The sequence below is a fragment of the Cyclopterus lumpus genome, chromosome 24, assembly GCF_009769545.1.
Source record: "Cyclopterus lumpus isolate fCycLum1 chromosome 24, fCycLum1.pri, whole genome shotgun sequence".
Classification (NCBI taxonomy): domain Eukaryota; kingdom Metazoa; phylum Chordata; class Actinopteri; order Perciformes; family Cyclopteridae; genus Cyclopterus; species Cyclopterus lumpus.
Genome location: NC_046989.1, coordinates 7,187,539 through 7,204,813, shown reverse-complemented (window position 1 = coordinate 7,204,813; position 17,275 = coordinate 7,187,539). Strand labels below are relative to the sequence as shown.

Sequence of the window (17,275 nt, the reverse complement as noted above, 5' to 3'; positions counted from 1 at the left end):
TAATTCAGCTCTTTAATTCCCATATACATATACTGTATGTGTCCCTGTATACGTGTTCCATGAGAAGTGTCTTGATGTAATAATGAAAAGCAGAGATGAATTGTATGTCTCGGAACTTTCCTCTGTTTTCGAGACATGATGTTTAGAAATGATTCAGGCATTGCACATGTAATTTAATGAAATGTCCAGTGGTTTTGATCTTGACCGGTCTTGAAATAAAAGCCTCTTTGTCTGAGACGGAGACAAGATCGAGTGAAAATGGTCTCGAGACCAAGAACAATCTCTCGTACACTTCTGGCATTACTTCCTCTTTCTTTTATTCTTTTTTTAATACATTTAAATCATTGCTTGTCCAGGTTTGTTCAGTCATGTCGATGACACATGAAATACTTTTGCATTGCGACATTTACAGCCACAGTAATCACCTCACACCCTCACCATCACATTTAATGTGTTTTAAGAGTTGTTGTATTTTTTCTTTTCTTTTCTTTTTTTTTGGTCTGCCTTTTCTTTCTTCTTGAAAAGCACCCGTGGTTTATTATACCTTTCGTGCAGAAGAACAGACATCACTTTTAGGCACACTGTCACTGTCAATTTGGGCATCCTGATGAGATTGGACATGCACGCTAACCTGATGAATATTATTTAGTACAGCATCGCTGACCCTCTTTTAAACGCCTCTACAGTTTAGGAAGGCAGAAAATCTCCCTCTTTTTTAAACCTCAAGTTATCTCATGTAGATTTCAGTAAAAAAAAATCCACCAACATGGAAGCTTGTACAAATAAACAACATTCCTTGTTTTATACTTTACATTATTTTGTACTGTGACTACAGTCTGTATTTTGTACTGTGTCTATAGTGACCTATATAAACAAGCCTCATGCAGCAGGAACACTCACACAAAGATGTGCCGTCGGCTTCTCATTGCTACCTGTATTGATTACACAGTCACACCTCTGAAGCACACAACATAAAATAGCCTTGCCCACAATGCATCATTGATTTGCTCCACCTGAGCACTTCGCTCACAGGATGCAGCATTTACATTAGAAGTACAGCTGAGTAGAAAGTAATACTATTCCCTCTGCAGGTTCCTTGTTTGGAAATTGCACATGCGCGCACACATGCACACAAGCACACACATACACACTATCTGATTTATTCATCTCTTCCTCGAGAGGCCTCTGAGTTTTTTCTTTCTACTCCCGCCTTGTATTCTTTTAAAGTCTGCTTTTATATTCACCCACTCCATCTGCCTCACACACACACACACACACACACACACACACACACACACACACACACACACACACACACACACACACACACACACACACATGTTAGGCCCGTGGTTTGTTTGTTTTTGTTTTAAATGACTAATGTCTCTTTGTTGCCCTGTGAGGCAGCTTGTGACAAATTGGTTAATTTGAATTATGATTTGAAGTGATGTCATCTGATCTGTTTTGATATTATTTATATTATTATTGCTGCGAGATGTTTGTTGCATTAAACCGCCTGCCGTGTCCTGTGGATATTAAAGCTGAGTGTGCATCTAGTGACCTGCTCAAAAGGCATTCAGTAGGCCTAAAGTACCTGAGCAAGAAGAAAGAATGAAGAATGAAGGCTACTCAGATGAAACGGGATACCACACTCTCGTGTCTGCATTCAAACAAGTGTATTCATTGAAGAATTTCTTCCAAGTTATGTCTGGCCTTGATGAACGGCTTTACCTGATTCTTTTCATGCAGCATCTCTGTGGCTTTTCCTGCAAAACAAAGGACTTCCCTCTCCCTAAACTCGCCTGAAAAGGTAACAATTCACAAAGACAAGGGAGTTTTAAAGGTATATAACACATTTGAGCGGAATATGGTAATTCCTTTGATTGTTTTCAATAATAACTAAAGAGAAGAACAACATATATTGTAATTGGTCTATAAATTACACAAATAGTGTTCTTGGTGTATTGTAGGGTTCATTGGAGTGGGAATCATTGAGATGTATAAACACCTAGCTCTGTAGATTACCAGATACAATGTATTTTTTTCCATTTACTGCCTATTTGGTAGTGGTTGAAAATAGCTGTTGTAAGGTATATCATAATGGGAGAAAACATATGGGTGTTTTGGTGTGAAACCAGAGAAGACCTGGTCCGATGAACTCAATCAGAAATAATTGAGTGAGTTAATGTAGCTTCGGGCTCCATCTCACTGGTCCAATGGCATCTCTCGCCCTGGCAGAGAGAGAGACAAGCTTGCAAACTGGTCATGCTTCTCCTCTCTGTAATGTGTTGACATTTTTCTCCAATGTGATTTGTCATTAGTCACAAAACCAGCAGAGGTGAACATGATGATCATATTAAGGTCTCCCGCCGCTCAAACATGTGTTTTGTTCGTTCGTTGACTTCTCTCGGATGTTTAAGTTTCATGGTGCAGAATGAATGTTTGACACTAGAAGGATGTTTTGACGTGGATACTTTTTTGTGGAAGAAAATATATACAAGGCACAAAATCAGTATTCAAGAGTATTTTTATTTATCTTAAAACATATCTTGAGGGGATTAGCGAGACAAGCCAATTGTTGAGATTGAGATTTGGGGATATTTTGCTTTCATAACATATTTTCTTTCAGATTAGTGTGAACAAAAAACATCCATAATACGCATTCAGGTGTTTATTTGACTACTTTGTCTATTTGTTTAATGGGGGATTTTTCTCATAATCTCCACTTCAGTAGCATACACAACCCTTTCCAGTAGAATTCTTATATCCATATTCTAAAGACTAGACAGACTGGTTCAGCACTACTTCAGCACTGGACAGTTCCGGTTGAGATCCTGCGTCCAAACGGGCGAGCGGATCAGATCAGCGGGGGGCGGGGGGAGGGGGGGGGGGGGGGGGGGGGGGGGGGGGGCGGACATGAGCCAATCACACTCTCATTGGACATGACCCCGCATAGCAGCTCAGTCTAATCACCGCGTTGTCACCGGCGCTTTGCATGCAGGAGGGGGGGGGGGGGGGGAAACGTCACTTTTCAGTAAATGCACAACGCCTTGACTGCTGCTGAAAGTGCTTTAGCAACCATTTTTTTTTCAGAGATCTTTAGTTTCTTCATGTAGGTATATGCTCTTTACAAAATATAATATAATTTCACAAGTATATCATAGTACCAGGAGACATAATACAAAGCACATGGTCACTATAAACTCTGTATAGAGCAATGCACTCATGTGGGATGCCTTTTTTTGTCATCAGTATAGAGGAGCTTTTGTGTTTTTGTTCCTTCCTACAAAAAGTGTCACACTGTCACTGCGACTGATATACATGTTCAAATAACATTTAAGACTTCGTTTAGTGGCGATGAGGCATATTGCATTACATAATTCAGTCCTCTCCTGCATATTTGGGGGCTTCAAACGAGACACTAGATGGCAACCACGCTGGGAGGGAGAGCTGTGTGTGTGCGTGTGCGTGTGTGTGTGCGTGTGTGTTTGTGTGTGTGTGTGTGTGTGAGAGAGAGAGAGAGAGAGAGAGAGAGGTGGGGGGATGAATAACGTCGGGGTGGCACAGTGGAGGGACGGTCTGCTCATGGCACTCAGCTTGCAGCTGGAGGAGAGCGGCAGAGAGGGGAAACAACTGCGCAGTAGGGAATGAGATTGACACAGGTACAAACTGGTCGACCACAGTTGGATGCACGAGTTCCACGTGAAATAGTTTGAACTTGTAGATTATATTACTGTTAGTGGGAGGACATATATCTGCAATAGAGGGAAAGCAAGGCACGATGTGCTGCGTCCGTGGCGCCACCGGTGCGCTAACCGAGGACAGAGTGAGCGACGGCGAAGCACTGACACCACGCTTTTAGATGGCTCCAACATTTGGGGTGCAAAACAGGTGTCAGGGAAGTGTCGTCACGAACCCCGGAAGCCGGAGGAGGTGGGAACATCATAGGGAAAGATGGCAGCGAAATCCGATGGTCGCGGGGTCGTCGCCGGTTTCGCCCAGCTGCACAACCTGGACGAGGTGGTGGGGACGGGAGAGGACGACACTCAGAACAGCAGCTCATTCCACATATGCCACTGCTGCAACACCTCGTCGTGCTACTGGGGCTGCCGGAGCGCCTGTCTGCATTACCTCCGGGAGAAGGGGAAGGGGAGAGATGCGGTGCGGCCACCGCATGAGGAGCGCCTCTGGCTGGACTGCTTGTGGATCATCCTGGCACTGCTGGTCTTTTTCTGGGACGTGGGGACCGACTTGTGGCTGGCCATCGACTATTACCACAAGCAAGAATTCCTGTGGTCAGGCCTGACCCTGTTCTTCGTTCTGGTTCCCTCGGTTCTGGTCCAGATCCTGAGCTTCAGGTGGTTTGTGCAGGATTACACTGGGGGCGGACTGGGCTCCGTGGAGGGGCTGAGTAGTCGTAGAGCTACTGCCAGTCTGCAAAGAGACAGGTGCTGTCGTCTGTCTGTCTGGGTCTGGCAGACCGTCATACACATCTTTCAGTTGGGACAAGTGTGGAGGTAAGACAAACTTCAAGTTCGGCCTTTAAAAGAATCAGTTGAAACCTCAAAAGCACAATGTTTCCAGCCCCTCTCACTTTCTCCATTCACTCAGCCTTCTAACCTCCTCCTGACTGTCACCTGGTATAACCCGTTGTTGTGGATATGACTGGGGTGAAAATCAGCACCGTGGTGATGCCGTTACGCTCGCCTCACAGTCTCCACTACGTGGTGTCACACATGCCTGCACCTGCATTTTCAATATATATTCAATACACATAAAGCGTTTTTGCAACAATTCCCATGCCCTGAGTCGAATACTCTCCAAATGTGTCCACACCAAACTGCTACTATAGCTGCCCAGAAATTGCGGAAACTGTGATTATTTTCACCACAGTGCGCCATTGCGCGCGTGTGGGGAGGGATGAGGGCTATTTGTTCAAAGACGGACAGGTAGTAGCCACAAGCTTGTACGTGTGCGCGTGTGTGCGTGCGCGTGTGTGTGCGCGCGTCTGAGTGTGTGTGTCAGGCACGGTCCCCTCAATTCACCCGCTCTCCCTCCTCTCACATAAAATACTCAAAACTCTGCAACATGAGGCCAGACGAGCATCTGTTTTCACGGCTCACAAAACTACATCTGCCCCCTACAGACATGATGTCATCGATTCCTCTGCGACGCTCGACGCCGTTGGTCCCCAAAATCCGCGTGCGAATTGATGCCTCGGGGAGACTCAAGGTGTATACGTGTCTGCGCGTAATCTGTGACATGCATGGGGCAGCTACAGGCGTAGTGAAATGTGACACATGGTGCATCCAGCTTATTTACACCATTTGGTCTGTTCAGACGGAGCTTCTGAGCAGCGAGTTGTTTTGGTGCAGACAGACGCAGTGGCTGGCTTTTAATGGGGGTGGGGGGGTGTAACGCATGACGGCTGCTCTGAGAGGACTGCCAGGGGCTGGGAAAAAAATGTAAAACAGCCCACTGTTAGACCCAGAGGAAAGGGTCACATCATTTTCAGTCGACGTTTGCTGCGTTTTTATTTTGGTGTGTTTTTTTGTTGCATCACACACTGAGACTGACCACTGATTCGGTTATTTGTGTTGGACAGCTGTTCAAATGCCACGATTGCGGGTTTAGGCTAATGCATGAGAACATTAAGAGGCTAAATGACTCTCATGCATAAAGAGTACAATCTTAACTGAAACTCACTGACCCTTTTTTGAGAAAGCAAAATGCTATTTCCTTATAGGAAACCCTTTTCATCTAGTTTTACCTATATCCCCCTTCATTATTTAGTCAAATGTTAGGATCATTATATTATATATATCATTATATGAGCCCTTCCATGTGGCTGGAAAGAGCATCTGACTCCACTCTTATGTTCAAGTTACATTGAGTGCATGCCTGTGCATCCCCTGTTAAGATGGCTTTTCCCAGAATGACACTCTGATTCCTCATCAGACTCATTTTGAGCTGCACCTGAAGGCCATAATATTGATTAGCTGCAGTTTGTATCGGCTCACGTTTATTTACTCTACTGTGGTTCAATTGATTATGTTTGCTCATATCTGTAATGGGAAGAAGATATGTAGAGTGCTGGGAACTGTTGCACATGGTCATTAGTTGTGCTGGTGGTTATAGTGGTTGATACAAATGAATGCAAATTGAGAGCATCTCAAGATGTCTAACCTCGTGTTTCACAAATCGGAGGCGGCTTGCTGTGGTGTCACTGGACAGGATGCCCGTGTCAAGAGGGACCACAAGATCACATCTGAGTCACATAATCTAACTAACACATTAAATGTTTGCTCATGTCTCACACCCTTAATGTATGCATGATGCACTTTATGTCCACCATTTTGCAGTTGAAATTGTTAGGCTATCAAAAATATTACCTGTAGATTGTCTACATTCTATATGTGTACGACAGACTTCAACATTTAGGATAATACGCAAATGTGCTTTCCGGCACAGAGTTAGATGACAAAGACTGATGCCACTCTCATGTCCGTACAGTGAATATGAAGCTGCAGCCAGGAGCGGGTTAGCTTAGCTTAGCACAAACACTGGAAACACCAGGAAACCTGGCTCTGGCCAAAGGTAACAAAGTCCATCTAGTAACATCTCTGACCTTTACAAATTAACACTCTCTATCTGGTTTGTTTAATCTGTACAAAATCTTGAGCACAACAACAGTAATTCTCTATATTCTCAATAAGGAGTCACGTGACTAATTCTTCCTGGAGTTTTCGTTGGTTGTCTGCCAACTGCCACAACCGTTGGCACACAAGTGTTGTTTTTACCCTTTGGTTTGTGTACGTGTATATTCAAACAAACAGGAAATAAGACAGCGAAAATTCCCCTGCCAGATTCTTGTCAACTTTTTTTAGAGGAGCAATAGAAAGTATCCTGACTGGAAACATTACAAATAAAATAAATATCTCAATATCCATATCTTCCGAGTGTTAAAATGGCAATAAATGAACATTGAAACTGTAACGAGTGAGCTTTGGAGTTGCTGGCAGGCGGATTGCTACCTTTGAACAGACCTACCGCTATAAAGAAACTAGTGCAATGGAACTAGCTTATAGGGAACTCAAGTAAACATAATGTGTTGGTGTGTATGTTGTGACAGCGTAAAGCCCGGGGCGAGGGATCATTGTCAGGCAACCGTCTCCCTTCGGACTCGATCCGCCTGGTTGCTGGTTCGGGGTCGAGGGTCAAAGCTGCTCTTGCCAGCTTACTGAGAGTTCACAACCTAAGACCCACAGGGCTAACACTTGATATGGAGATTATTAGCCACTGTGAGGCCAAACTGCCAATAGGTAGCATAATGTTACCAAACATTGTATTATGGAGAGTAAATATATCTATTAAACAGGACTGTGTTTTGCTTATTTTAGGTTTACTGCGATAACATGGTGCAATTAATTGTCTGAATTTGCCATTTCCAGTATGTTGTCATCATGTGGTTAATAAAGTACCCTTTTCCATGAGAGGATTTCACAGCCACTGCCATTCTTCCGCATCCCTAACAAGATGCCACAGTGTCAGTTTGTGAATTGTTTTCCCTTCGTTAATATAACAACACAAGATGAACTGCTGACAGGAGTCAAAAACACTTCCTCATCATGTCTCATTACTCATCCCTGTTTTCATTTCTACATTCAATTTGCCTGCCTTCCCCCGCCGTGCACCTGAGGACCGAGCCGGTGACAGAATCACCGAGCTTGTTCAGCGGTTATCTCCTTGTTAGTCGTTGACAGAACGGGGAGGATCCCTCTCCCATCTGTAATCCTGCTCTGTCACTGGCTCTTCGCACAGCTCTGTCATGTTGTCCGGCCGGTGAATCACCGGCGCCGCTGACGGTGTCTCCCTAAGCTTTAGACATGTGCTCAGGCACACAGTGGATCACACACACAGAGGTCTCTCGGTGGTGCGATGGACAGCTCAATCAGTGTAAACCCAAATTAGCATCGGACTGAAAAATAACTGCATCCGTCTTTGCCCCCCCCCCCCCCCCCCTGAGGAAATCCATGCAGAAGGTTTTGGAAGCTCTTTGTTGTTGGGAAATCCCAGCAGAATTGTACAGTTTGTTGTCTTCTTATTCCCTTTTTAATTTGTTACAGTTAGGGGTGACTAGGTTATATAATAATTCATTTTCAGTTGCTTCTCATTATACTACATTTTATTTATCAGAATAAAAAAAGGGCGACATGCTGCAAACCAACAACTAGATAAATCAGTCACAACATTTTTGAACATGGTGAAACTACAGATTCTTTAAGCTCGAGAACATTTTTAGAAGAAAGTGGGCATTTTAAACGAGGTGCGGAAGAAGTGGACATGTTGGAGGCAGGGAGGTCTAATGAAGACTAATGGCAATGCACTATGGGAATGCATCATGGGAAATGCAGGATCCAGCAGTTTTGTTGACCAATACTAGAAAGTAAAGGTCAGGGAATCTCAGCCTCTGCTGATTTGATTTCAAACATGCTTTTAAAAGGTTTGACTTCATGGAAGTCTCCCAACTTTAAATGACTTGATTCCCCCTTGTCACATGTGTAAATTCTGTAGATATTCATTCTAGAACATAATTCTTACAACACATCATTTGTTTAAGATATCTTTGCCCATTTATATTTCAAACCCTGTGGCCTTATATCATCCTGGACATCTAGAACCATTTAGAGGTCTGTGTTGCACAGCATCCTGACAACAATGAAAATATATCGAGAAGATATGGGTCATATTTTGGTATTCAGAAATTAAATATTGAGCCTAATATTGTTTTTAGTGAAGTGGAACAGACTTTGGTATTACATTAAACCTAGACTTAAATCTTTTATTTGTCATCTGATAAATAAAGCTGCAATGTTGCTGTTGTTAGTTTGAGTTTGTATCATTTGAATAACAATATCTATTAAATAATTAGTGTAAGTAGTTGGGTTATTATATATGTTAATTACTGTTGTTTTTCATGATGTTACGTTGTGTCCATGTTAGAGTGTGTGGGTTGTGTTACTGCTTGTTCGATAGTGTATAAATACATATTAACTTTTTTTAAAACTACACATTCGACAATCTCCCAAGTGTGTAGGACATTCCCAGTTCTGAAGAAGTCAAATAAGTGGGGAGCGCCCCTCTCCCCCTCCCCCTCCCCAACCCTCGCAATTCTACAGTTGGTTTTAAGACCAAAAATATGATGCCTGGATTATGTTGTTAAGAGTGGGCTCACCACCGAGCGACACAAAGAAATTACCTCATGGTTGACATCTGCCTCTGTTTCATAGCCTGGTAAATATTAATAGATACTGGGAAGGAGCAGACAACAGCCTCTCTTGGCTGGCTGGGCTGCTTGTAGTTGCCAAAAAGGTTTGTACACGCGGTGAGGCAAGACATTGAGATGATACAATGCAACCAGCTGCCCTGTCAATGAAAAAACAGGGGGAAAGAGGGAAAAGATGAAGGCTCCGATAAATCGGCGACAATCCGTATAATTACGTTTTGTTCAAATATGGCAAAAGATGAGGACACCCAGTTCCCTCTCCAGTCGAAGCGTTGGAGTATTTTTGGTGAGAATGAAATAAGTGCCAGACGGCTGGTGCTTATACTGGGCTGCTTATTCGGTTTGCCGGCAGAGTAAATAAGTCTGTGAATCTCCTTAAAAAGAAATCTAATTGTTTCTCTTTGTTGCAAAGGCAGATGAATAAATGTGAGCGTCTCGATGTTTGCACTCTAAAATACTTGGAATACCGGTCCCTCGAATGCATTTTGTTCTACAGAGAACAAAAAGATGACGAGCACACACAGGCACAGACAGAAAACACTCATCTTTATTACGCTCTTTTGTGTGTTATTTACAGACGGCACATTGCACTTGCATTGCAGCTCTGGAACATAGCAGTGTAATGCTACTCATTTTCTCATTAGCACTGATAACCGGGGACGGCCCTTTAAAGCCACTGCGCTCCAAGGAAGCCCCCCAATTACGCGGCGGAGGTGCCGATCAAAATGCAGGCGAAGTCGGCTTTCTCTCGAACGTTTCACAGCTGGGGGTGAAAGACACAGGAAGCCATAAATGACGCCGAAATGTGTGCTTCAGTTTTTCTTTTTTCAAATCGCACGGGGATCTGAGAAAGGAAAAAAAAAGAGGACTCAATTGCTGTTTTGGTTCAGTCGTCAGGATTTGAGTTCAAGCTGAGTTATTGAATTAGGGAGTATTGGTGGGAAACGTTTGATTCAGCATGCTGTATTTGTTTGAATACAAATGTTCTACCTACACAGACAGAACATCACATCAGAACGTTGTCGGTGAAACCCTGAAGTAAATGAGTAGCTAAGATGATCCCATGTCCACGAGCAATGATGCCGGGAGAGCTCTTAAGTCCAGTGCAGGGGGAATGAATGGGAGACGAAGAGCCGACGATGATGATGCTTGATTGAACCGCCTCAGGGCTGCCTCCTGAGCAAAACAACATTTTGTAGTAGAAGCCTGAAGGCCTCGGTGTTACATCCTTGTCGCCTCTCAACACCAGTCAACAGACAGAGACGGGTTGGCATATTAAACAACGCGGGCAGATGGGGCTACCAGACAGAGATTTGTATGCAGGTCATAAATATATGTGTACGCGCACATACACAAACCACGCCTCAGGGGAGTTGAGAGTAGCTCTTTTTTTATGTACCTCCTTATATGCAGTCTAACATCGCAACGCGCTCTCTTTGCTCACGGACGAACACAAACACACGCACCTTGGCAGAACAAGAAATGTCCTGTTTCTTTAGGCACTCAGATCAGAGAGAGCTGGTGCAGCCTGTGGAGAATTAACTCCTCCCACTCGGCGCTGGCTCCATCCTTTAATGAAGAATCATCACCGCACACTTTCCCTCAGAGCGCACGCATTAAAACTATTAAAAACACATCAGTGAGCCTCACCAGTGACATGTTTGCTCATGATAAACATGTGCACTGAAGTTTATTTTGATTAAATCCCACAAACATATATATTACATGCATTTCAATCCACACTATGTACTCCTTTTTCAGTAAAGTTTTACTTAAAACTACAGTGCAGCTGTTTTATGAAATTACTTAACATCTTTTATAAATGTTTTTTATATTTATAATTTTCTTTTTTTTTAAAGATAGAAGGAACCAATAGGCTTGGGGCTGATTGTAGAGAAGTCAGAACATATTGAGAGACTTTGTTGGTTATTTGTCTTTTCATTTAAAAGCTTTAAATCTGACTTCTACTTGACAGATTCAGAGTATTTCTTCTTAATTTGCTTCTGTGTATGTTAACATGTTGACACTCTCCGTGTAGCTTGCATGCTTATGGAACTTGGCTCAGAGTGATGGAGGGTTTATTGACTTTGAAGTCTGTTGTTTGTTCACTGTGCATAGTTCTGTTTGGCAATTATGTTGGCTGCATCAGTAATATTCTCTATCCTCCCGACAGCTGTCGGTTATTTCCATTCTCCTCTCGACAAAAATAAAAATCTGCCCTGTTGCAACTTTTCTTTTGAGCTTAATGCAAACACATCGTGCAAGGTGTGTGAGACATGTTTTCTTTCTCATTTGTCTAGCGCCTATTCCGCTCAGAGAAAATCATTACCTCAGAGGATAGCCAGTGTGAATCGCACACAAAGGCTATTTTTCAACTGGAAACCCCAGCCTAATAGCTGTGTTCCTAATATATATTCATCTTTCCCTTTCTCCTGAAATAGGTGAGGCCTACACTCCCAGATGTACTATTTGAGATCATCATGCGTTCTCCCCGTACACTCTCCCTTTCCATTAGTGCACTTTGTAAGCTCAAGCCACCACATTACCATCTGTCCTCCCTGCGAAGTTAACATATGTTTTTATTTTTATCCCTCCCTATCACTTACGCATGTTATTAGGCTCCTCATGGAGCCTTTTATCCTCCTCCATCCATCCTGGAGAATACACCACACTGTGTGTTCCTCTGCGCCGTCTTTTCCTCTCATTTGCTGTCGTTAGAGGGATCAGGCTTTCTACTCCGTGTCCCTTACCACTAGTTTAAGTCATCATACCTCCCTCCCCTCCATCTTTCTCTTTATGTCTTTATGTCTCTCTCCCTGTGTTACCTTCACATAAAGCTGCACTTGACCTCCATTTCTGTCAAGGAAACTGGAGCATCTGGCTCCTGCCCCATTACATCTCCTCCTTCCCTTCCTTTTCTCGCCAGACCACCCATCTTTCACTACCTGCAGAGCCCATCTCCTTTTTTTACTTCTTCACCTTGGCTCCCCCTTTCCGACAAAACGTCTCCTTTCTGCAGGAACCTGTTTCACCTCAGTCCACGAGTCAACCTGTGGTTTGATAGCTCTCCCCTTACACTGCGTGCTATTCGTTTGGATTTGCAGCGTTTCTCAGGCAATTATTTATGGTCTGTTGAAAAGAGTTGCACACGGAACGGATTAAAACTGTAAAAAAATAATACAACACGAAAATGCTGCAAAGAGGGAGAGGTTATAACCAACATTTGAAGGGTATTTAAATGTGCATTCATAAAGATTTTGATATGACCACAGAGTGGCGTGCAGCTGTCAGCCTCTTTTCAGCTCAAGACAATGTTGGTTCACATGCAACTGTGGGAAGCTGCACTCAGCACAGGAGATCCCATCAGCTGGTTGTGCAGAACCTGCACCGGCATGACGCGGAAGAAAACTAGTGGCAGGAAAGTCAGACATTTAGGAAGTGAAAAAGACCCATATGTATTTACTCAGGAGTTGGAGCTCAAACCAAACATACAACATTTACATCAAGAAATAATGATGTGAAACATTTTCTTTTGACAGTTATAACATGCCAGACACAGAAACAATACAATGAAATGCAAATAAAAAGTCAATTTAAGATGCACTTAAACATACAATGAGAAGCTCAAACACACAAGGAGTAGGTAGCCAGAGAAAGGACTCCAATTGGATGCACTTGATGCTCTGTTCCTGCTGGAGAATACGATTGTGTGTGGGTGGGAAGCCGGTGAGGGATCGCGCACTTGTCTTGGCAGTGTTGTCTCTTGTTGTTCTTTCAGGGCGGAGGGGCTGCTGGGTCTTGGGAGGAAGCGTGAGCATAAAACAAAGATTGCATTTACAACAAACTATAATATAGTTGTGTGATAAAGTATATATAGTTAATGAATCCTGTACAACATAGCATTACATCATATACAATGAAATAAAACACTGTTAGATTTCAAGCCAAAATTGAATTGAAGTATATTATTACTATTGCATCTTTCTTAGTATTATATGTATACACTTTTCTCAAAATTCAAATCTGATGAGCATCTACACAGAGATACACCTCCCAGCCCTTTTTTTTGATGTTGTCAGTGTTTTATTCATATCTGGGATGTGTCTCAGAAGCTGCATCAGCAGTGCTCAGAGAAGACCACCATTGTTTGAGTCTAATCACGGCCGACGCTCCAGGCGTCAGTTTGATAAACAGACAATCTCTGCTTATAAATAATTGAACAGTCCCGTTAGTTCTTCTCGCTCTCACAGTGTCACACTCGCAGGGCTTCACAGTTGTCTTCTTTCTCTCGTCTCGTATTTGCATGGTGATACCCTGCTTAGTGAGCTGTTACACTCACTGGGAAATGAGCAATATGAAGATATGCTGCATGCAAAGCCCAAAAAGAGCGCACTCCTTTGGGAAAAAAAAGTGTGCATGCAAGTCTCAGCTCGCCCAACATATGAGAACGAGAAGAAATGATGGCGAAACCGTGCAAACACCGTGACAGTGAGAGAGTCAAAATACACGGCTCTGACTTTTATTCAGACACTTTTCTCAATTTAAAAAACACAAACGGTAAACTAGAAAAGCACCAGAACTTCTATCATAAGGGAACAGTGTCAACAGATTATCAGCTAAAACACATAATGGATATGAGTGAGAGTATACGAGAGTATTTGTTATTAGTATTAGTTTAGTTTAGTATTAGGTAGGAGTCATATTATGAGCAGAGAAATGGATTTTCCATCATGGTTTAGATTTATTATTTTCCATTTGGTGGTTTGTGGGTAACAACATTTAGGCAGTCAATTTGAATGAAACAATGATGTATTGCTATATTGCTGAAAATGGAGTACTCATTCTTCAAAATCCCATGCTATTTCAAAGTGTGCAATATCATTTTACATGCATGATAGTCATTTTCTAAAGGAGTGGTTTGACACATTGGGAAATAGATGAGAAGATTGAGACCACTTTCTATGTCTGTCCCTTAAATATAAAGCTACAGTACAGCTCAGAAGAAGGTTAGCTTAGCATACAGGCCGACCAAAAGAAGTTTGTTTTGTACAGATTAAACAAACGATATATAACATGTTCATTTGTGAATCTTAAAAGGCAGTTTTTTAACCTTTGGACACAATCAGGCTATGAAGCTGTTTCCCCCAGATTCTCGGCTTCATGCTAAACTAAGCTAACTATCTCCTGGCTCCAGCTTCATTGATTGATCTTCCTATCTTACTCTTGGCAACAAAGCGAATGAGCTTATTTTTCAAATGTAATTATTCGTTTAAAAAAGATGTTATAGTATGTATAAATCAGCTTGCATCCTAGTGGTCTACGCGTGTTTCATTTGGCCTCATAATATTTAGGACAGCCCATCGTCAGGCCTTCTGCTCGGCAGTCCATCATTGTCCTTCCTGTCTGCCTTATGATTGTGGCTAGGTGGCGTTCTCCTTTCATCAGGTGCAGGTTCAGACCCAAATTGGGTTCTTGAAGGAGACCTTAGAGCATCACAGTAGAGAGGTCATCGGCTCAGGGGTCCAACGGTCATCAGTTAGATGTCACATATCAACACCTCTTCAGGCCTCGCCGGCCATGGGGGTCCACACCAAGTGTGCTTCAGATGTGGAAACCCAGACCTATTTTCTTTGTCTCCTGGTTATTTTTTCTGACTCTCGAACCTCTTCATGTCTCTCTGTCTCCGTTTCTTTTTGTATTTGCTCTCTCCCTACCTTTTATCTCCAGATTCTACGCCCCCTTTCCTCCATCCCGCTCTCATCCCTTGTTTTCTTTCCACTGCATTCTCCCGCCCTGTCTGTTTGCCTTCAGACTGTATTATATATATATATATATATATATATATATATATATATATATATATATGATATACACGTACACACACAAACAAGAGGAAAGTGTTATTTCAGCCACCTGCCTCTAACTCATCCTTCATGGCGAGTGTGTGTGTGTGTGTGTGTGTGCATGTATGTATGCAAATGAGTGAGCGTGAGTGCAAACACATGCATAGGAGGCGTGAATGTTCCTCTGCCGTATGCTACGATGACGTACGCTCGTATGGCATAGTGTAAAACATCTGATGCTTGGCCCTGCAGAAAGTCATGGTGTAATGTCAGTAAACAGATTATTACTGATTCAGATGTTCATTAGTGGAAAGACAAGATGCATGAACAAGCAAACGTAATTCATAGTGCACTTTGCAAGGCAGAAAGAAGAAAAGGGGAAAGAGGGAAAAGGAGACGGCGAAGACAATATATGAACACAGGCAGAATTAAGTGTAAGGCCCACAAAATAAAATGTATGAAATAAAGAGAAAGTCCCCCCCCCCCACACACACACACACACACACACACACACACACACACACACAAAAGCAATCAGTTGTATACATGCTTTTTGGGAATGGTTTGTTCCAGAGCCGAGGAGCAACAACAGCAAAATCCCAATCTGTAGTTTTCAGTCTTGACCTTGGAAATGCCAGAAGGGCACAACAACTCCTGTGAGCATAGAGGGGGCTTAATAATGTTATGCTAAGAGTTTGCTTTGAGTGAAATTATAAAATAATTCCGATAACTGATAGGGAGCCAACGGAGCCAACACTGGAGCAATGTTCTGTACCAGCCAGAGCCGAGATAGAGAGGATTTACTAAGAAGGCAGGTGAACAAGGCGTCACGTAATAAAAGCACAAGTGACTTTTTCCAAAATCCCCAAAAAAGCGTAGGACTGAACCAGATACTTCAATGGCTTTTCTGACGTGCTGTGCATGATGGTAAATTATATATATTTAATTGTGCACAGCAGCATCTAAGTCAAGCTCTAAAACGTACAGCTGCGTTGTCTGTCATCAGCATAACACTGATGTCAAAGGGTTAAATTGCGTGGACGGGACAAGAGAGAACACAGAGAACAGGATTGGACCTGGACTTGAACCCCGTGCGGCACCATTTATTAAAGAGGCTGATGATGATCATTCGTGGAGACTGAGAATATTCATTTGGACAGGATTTAAACCACTGGCATGTGGATCCACATACAGTATGTTTCTGTATACATAAATAGATAAATAACTAAAAACTAAGATTGTACACACCCAACTTTGATTGATGGCATTTAGTGCAAGTGCACAAGTCAAAGCACATGCACACAAAAACATACACACACACACACACACATATCAGTTTCCTCAGTGATCCTATAGGATAAACTGTATATGCACATAAACATATGAATTTCTGGAATGCACGGCACGTTTATGTACCACATAGGATGTGGATGCACATTGTTCTACTTTATACTTAATCTGCAGTGGTTTCAGAATGAGTCAGTGAGATATTTTCAGCCACCGTGTCTGAGTGGATTAGTCCAATATTCCTTTAAGGGACATAACAGTTTAAAAGCTGCTGCTGCATCTCCCCGGCCACCATATGGTTTACAGGTTTGGAAGAGACAGCAACACGCAGACCATAAATATCTCCGTCAAAGCTTTATTTACTTGACATATTTAGAGATTATAAATGAAAGAACACAAGGTTTGCGTCTCAAGTATAATTAGGCCATTTGCTATAACACATTTATTTCTTAGACTGCTCATACTTTGACAAGGACGCACAAACCAAACAACCTCACTAACGAGTCTTTTGTTTCTCCCCTCTCGGTCTCTTTGTCTCACTCACACACGCTTCTGATTAGCTATATGACTATTTACACTCTCCTTACACACCGTCTTCATAACGGGGCCATTTTCGATCTGAATATTTGACTGCAACCCCTCTCTCTATGTCGGCCTCCCCTCTAATTTTGCCATAAATGGATTTGTGCCCTATGGAGTTTTATTTAGAACGCGCCAAGATTAGCGGGATGTTTAATATGGAGCCTTTTGAAATAAGCTTAACATTTGGGTAAGGCAAAGAAGAAAAAAACAGTGTGGAAATTCTTTTTTCCTCTGTACTGACGGGAGAAGTCTGTGGGAATACAAAATCAAGCAGCAC

General features: G+C 42.6%; 1 protein-coding gene across 1 annotated transcript in view; it reads left to right on the top strand.

The window, feature by feature from the left end:
- Positions 1-3,954: 3,954 nt before the first annotated feature.
- xkr6b (XK, Kell blood group complex subunit-related family, member 6b) overlaps positions 3,955-17,275 on the top strand; it is a 41,177-nt gene continuing 27,856 nt past the window's right edge. Inside the window, exon 1 of the mRNA XM_034527867.1 lies at positions 3,955-4,517. Within this exon, the coding sequence (XP_034383758.1) occupies positions 3,955-4,517 (563 nt within the window). The remainder of the gene's footprint in view (positions 4,518-17,275) is intronic.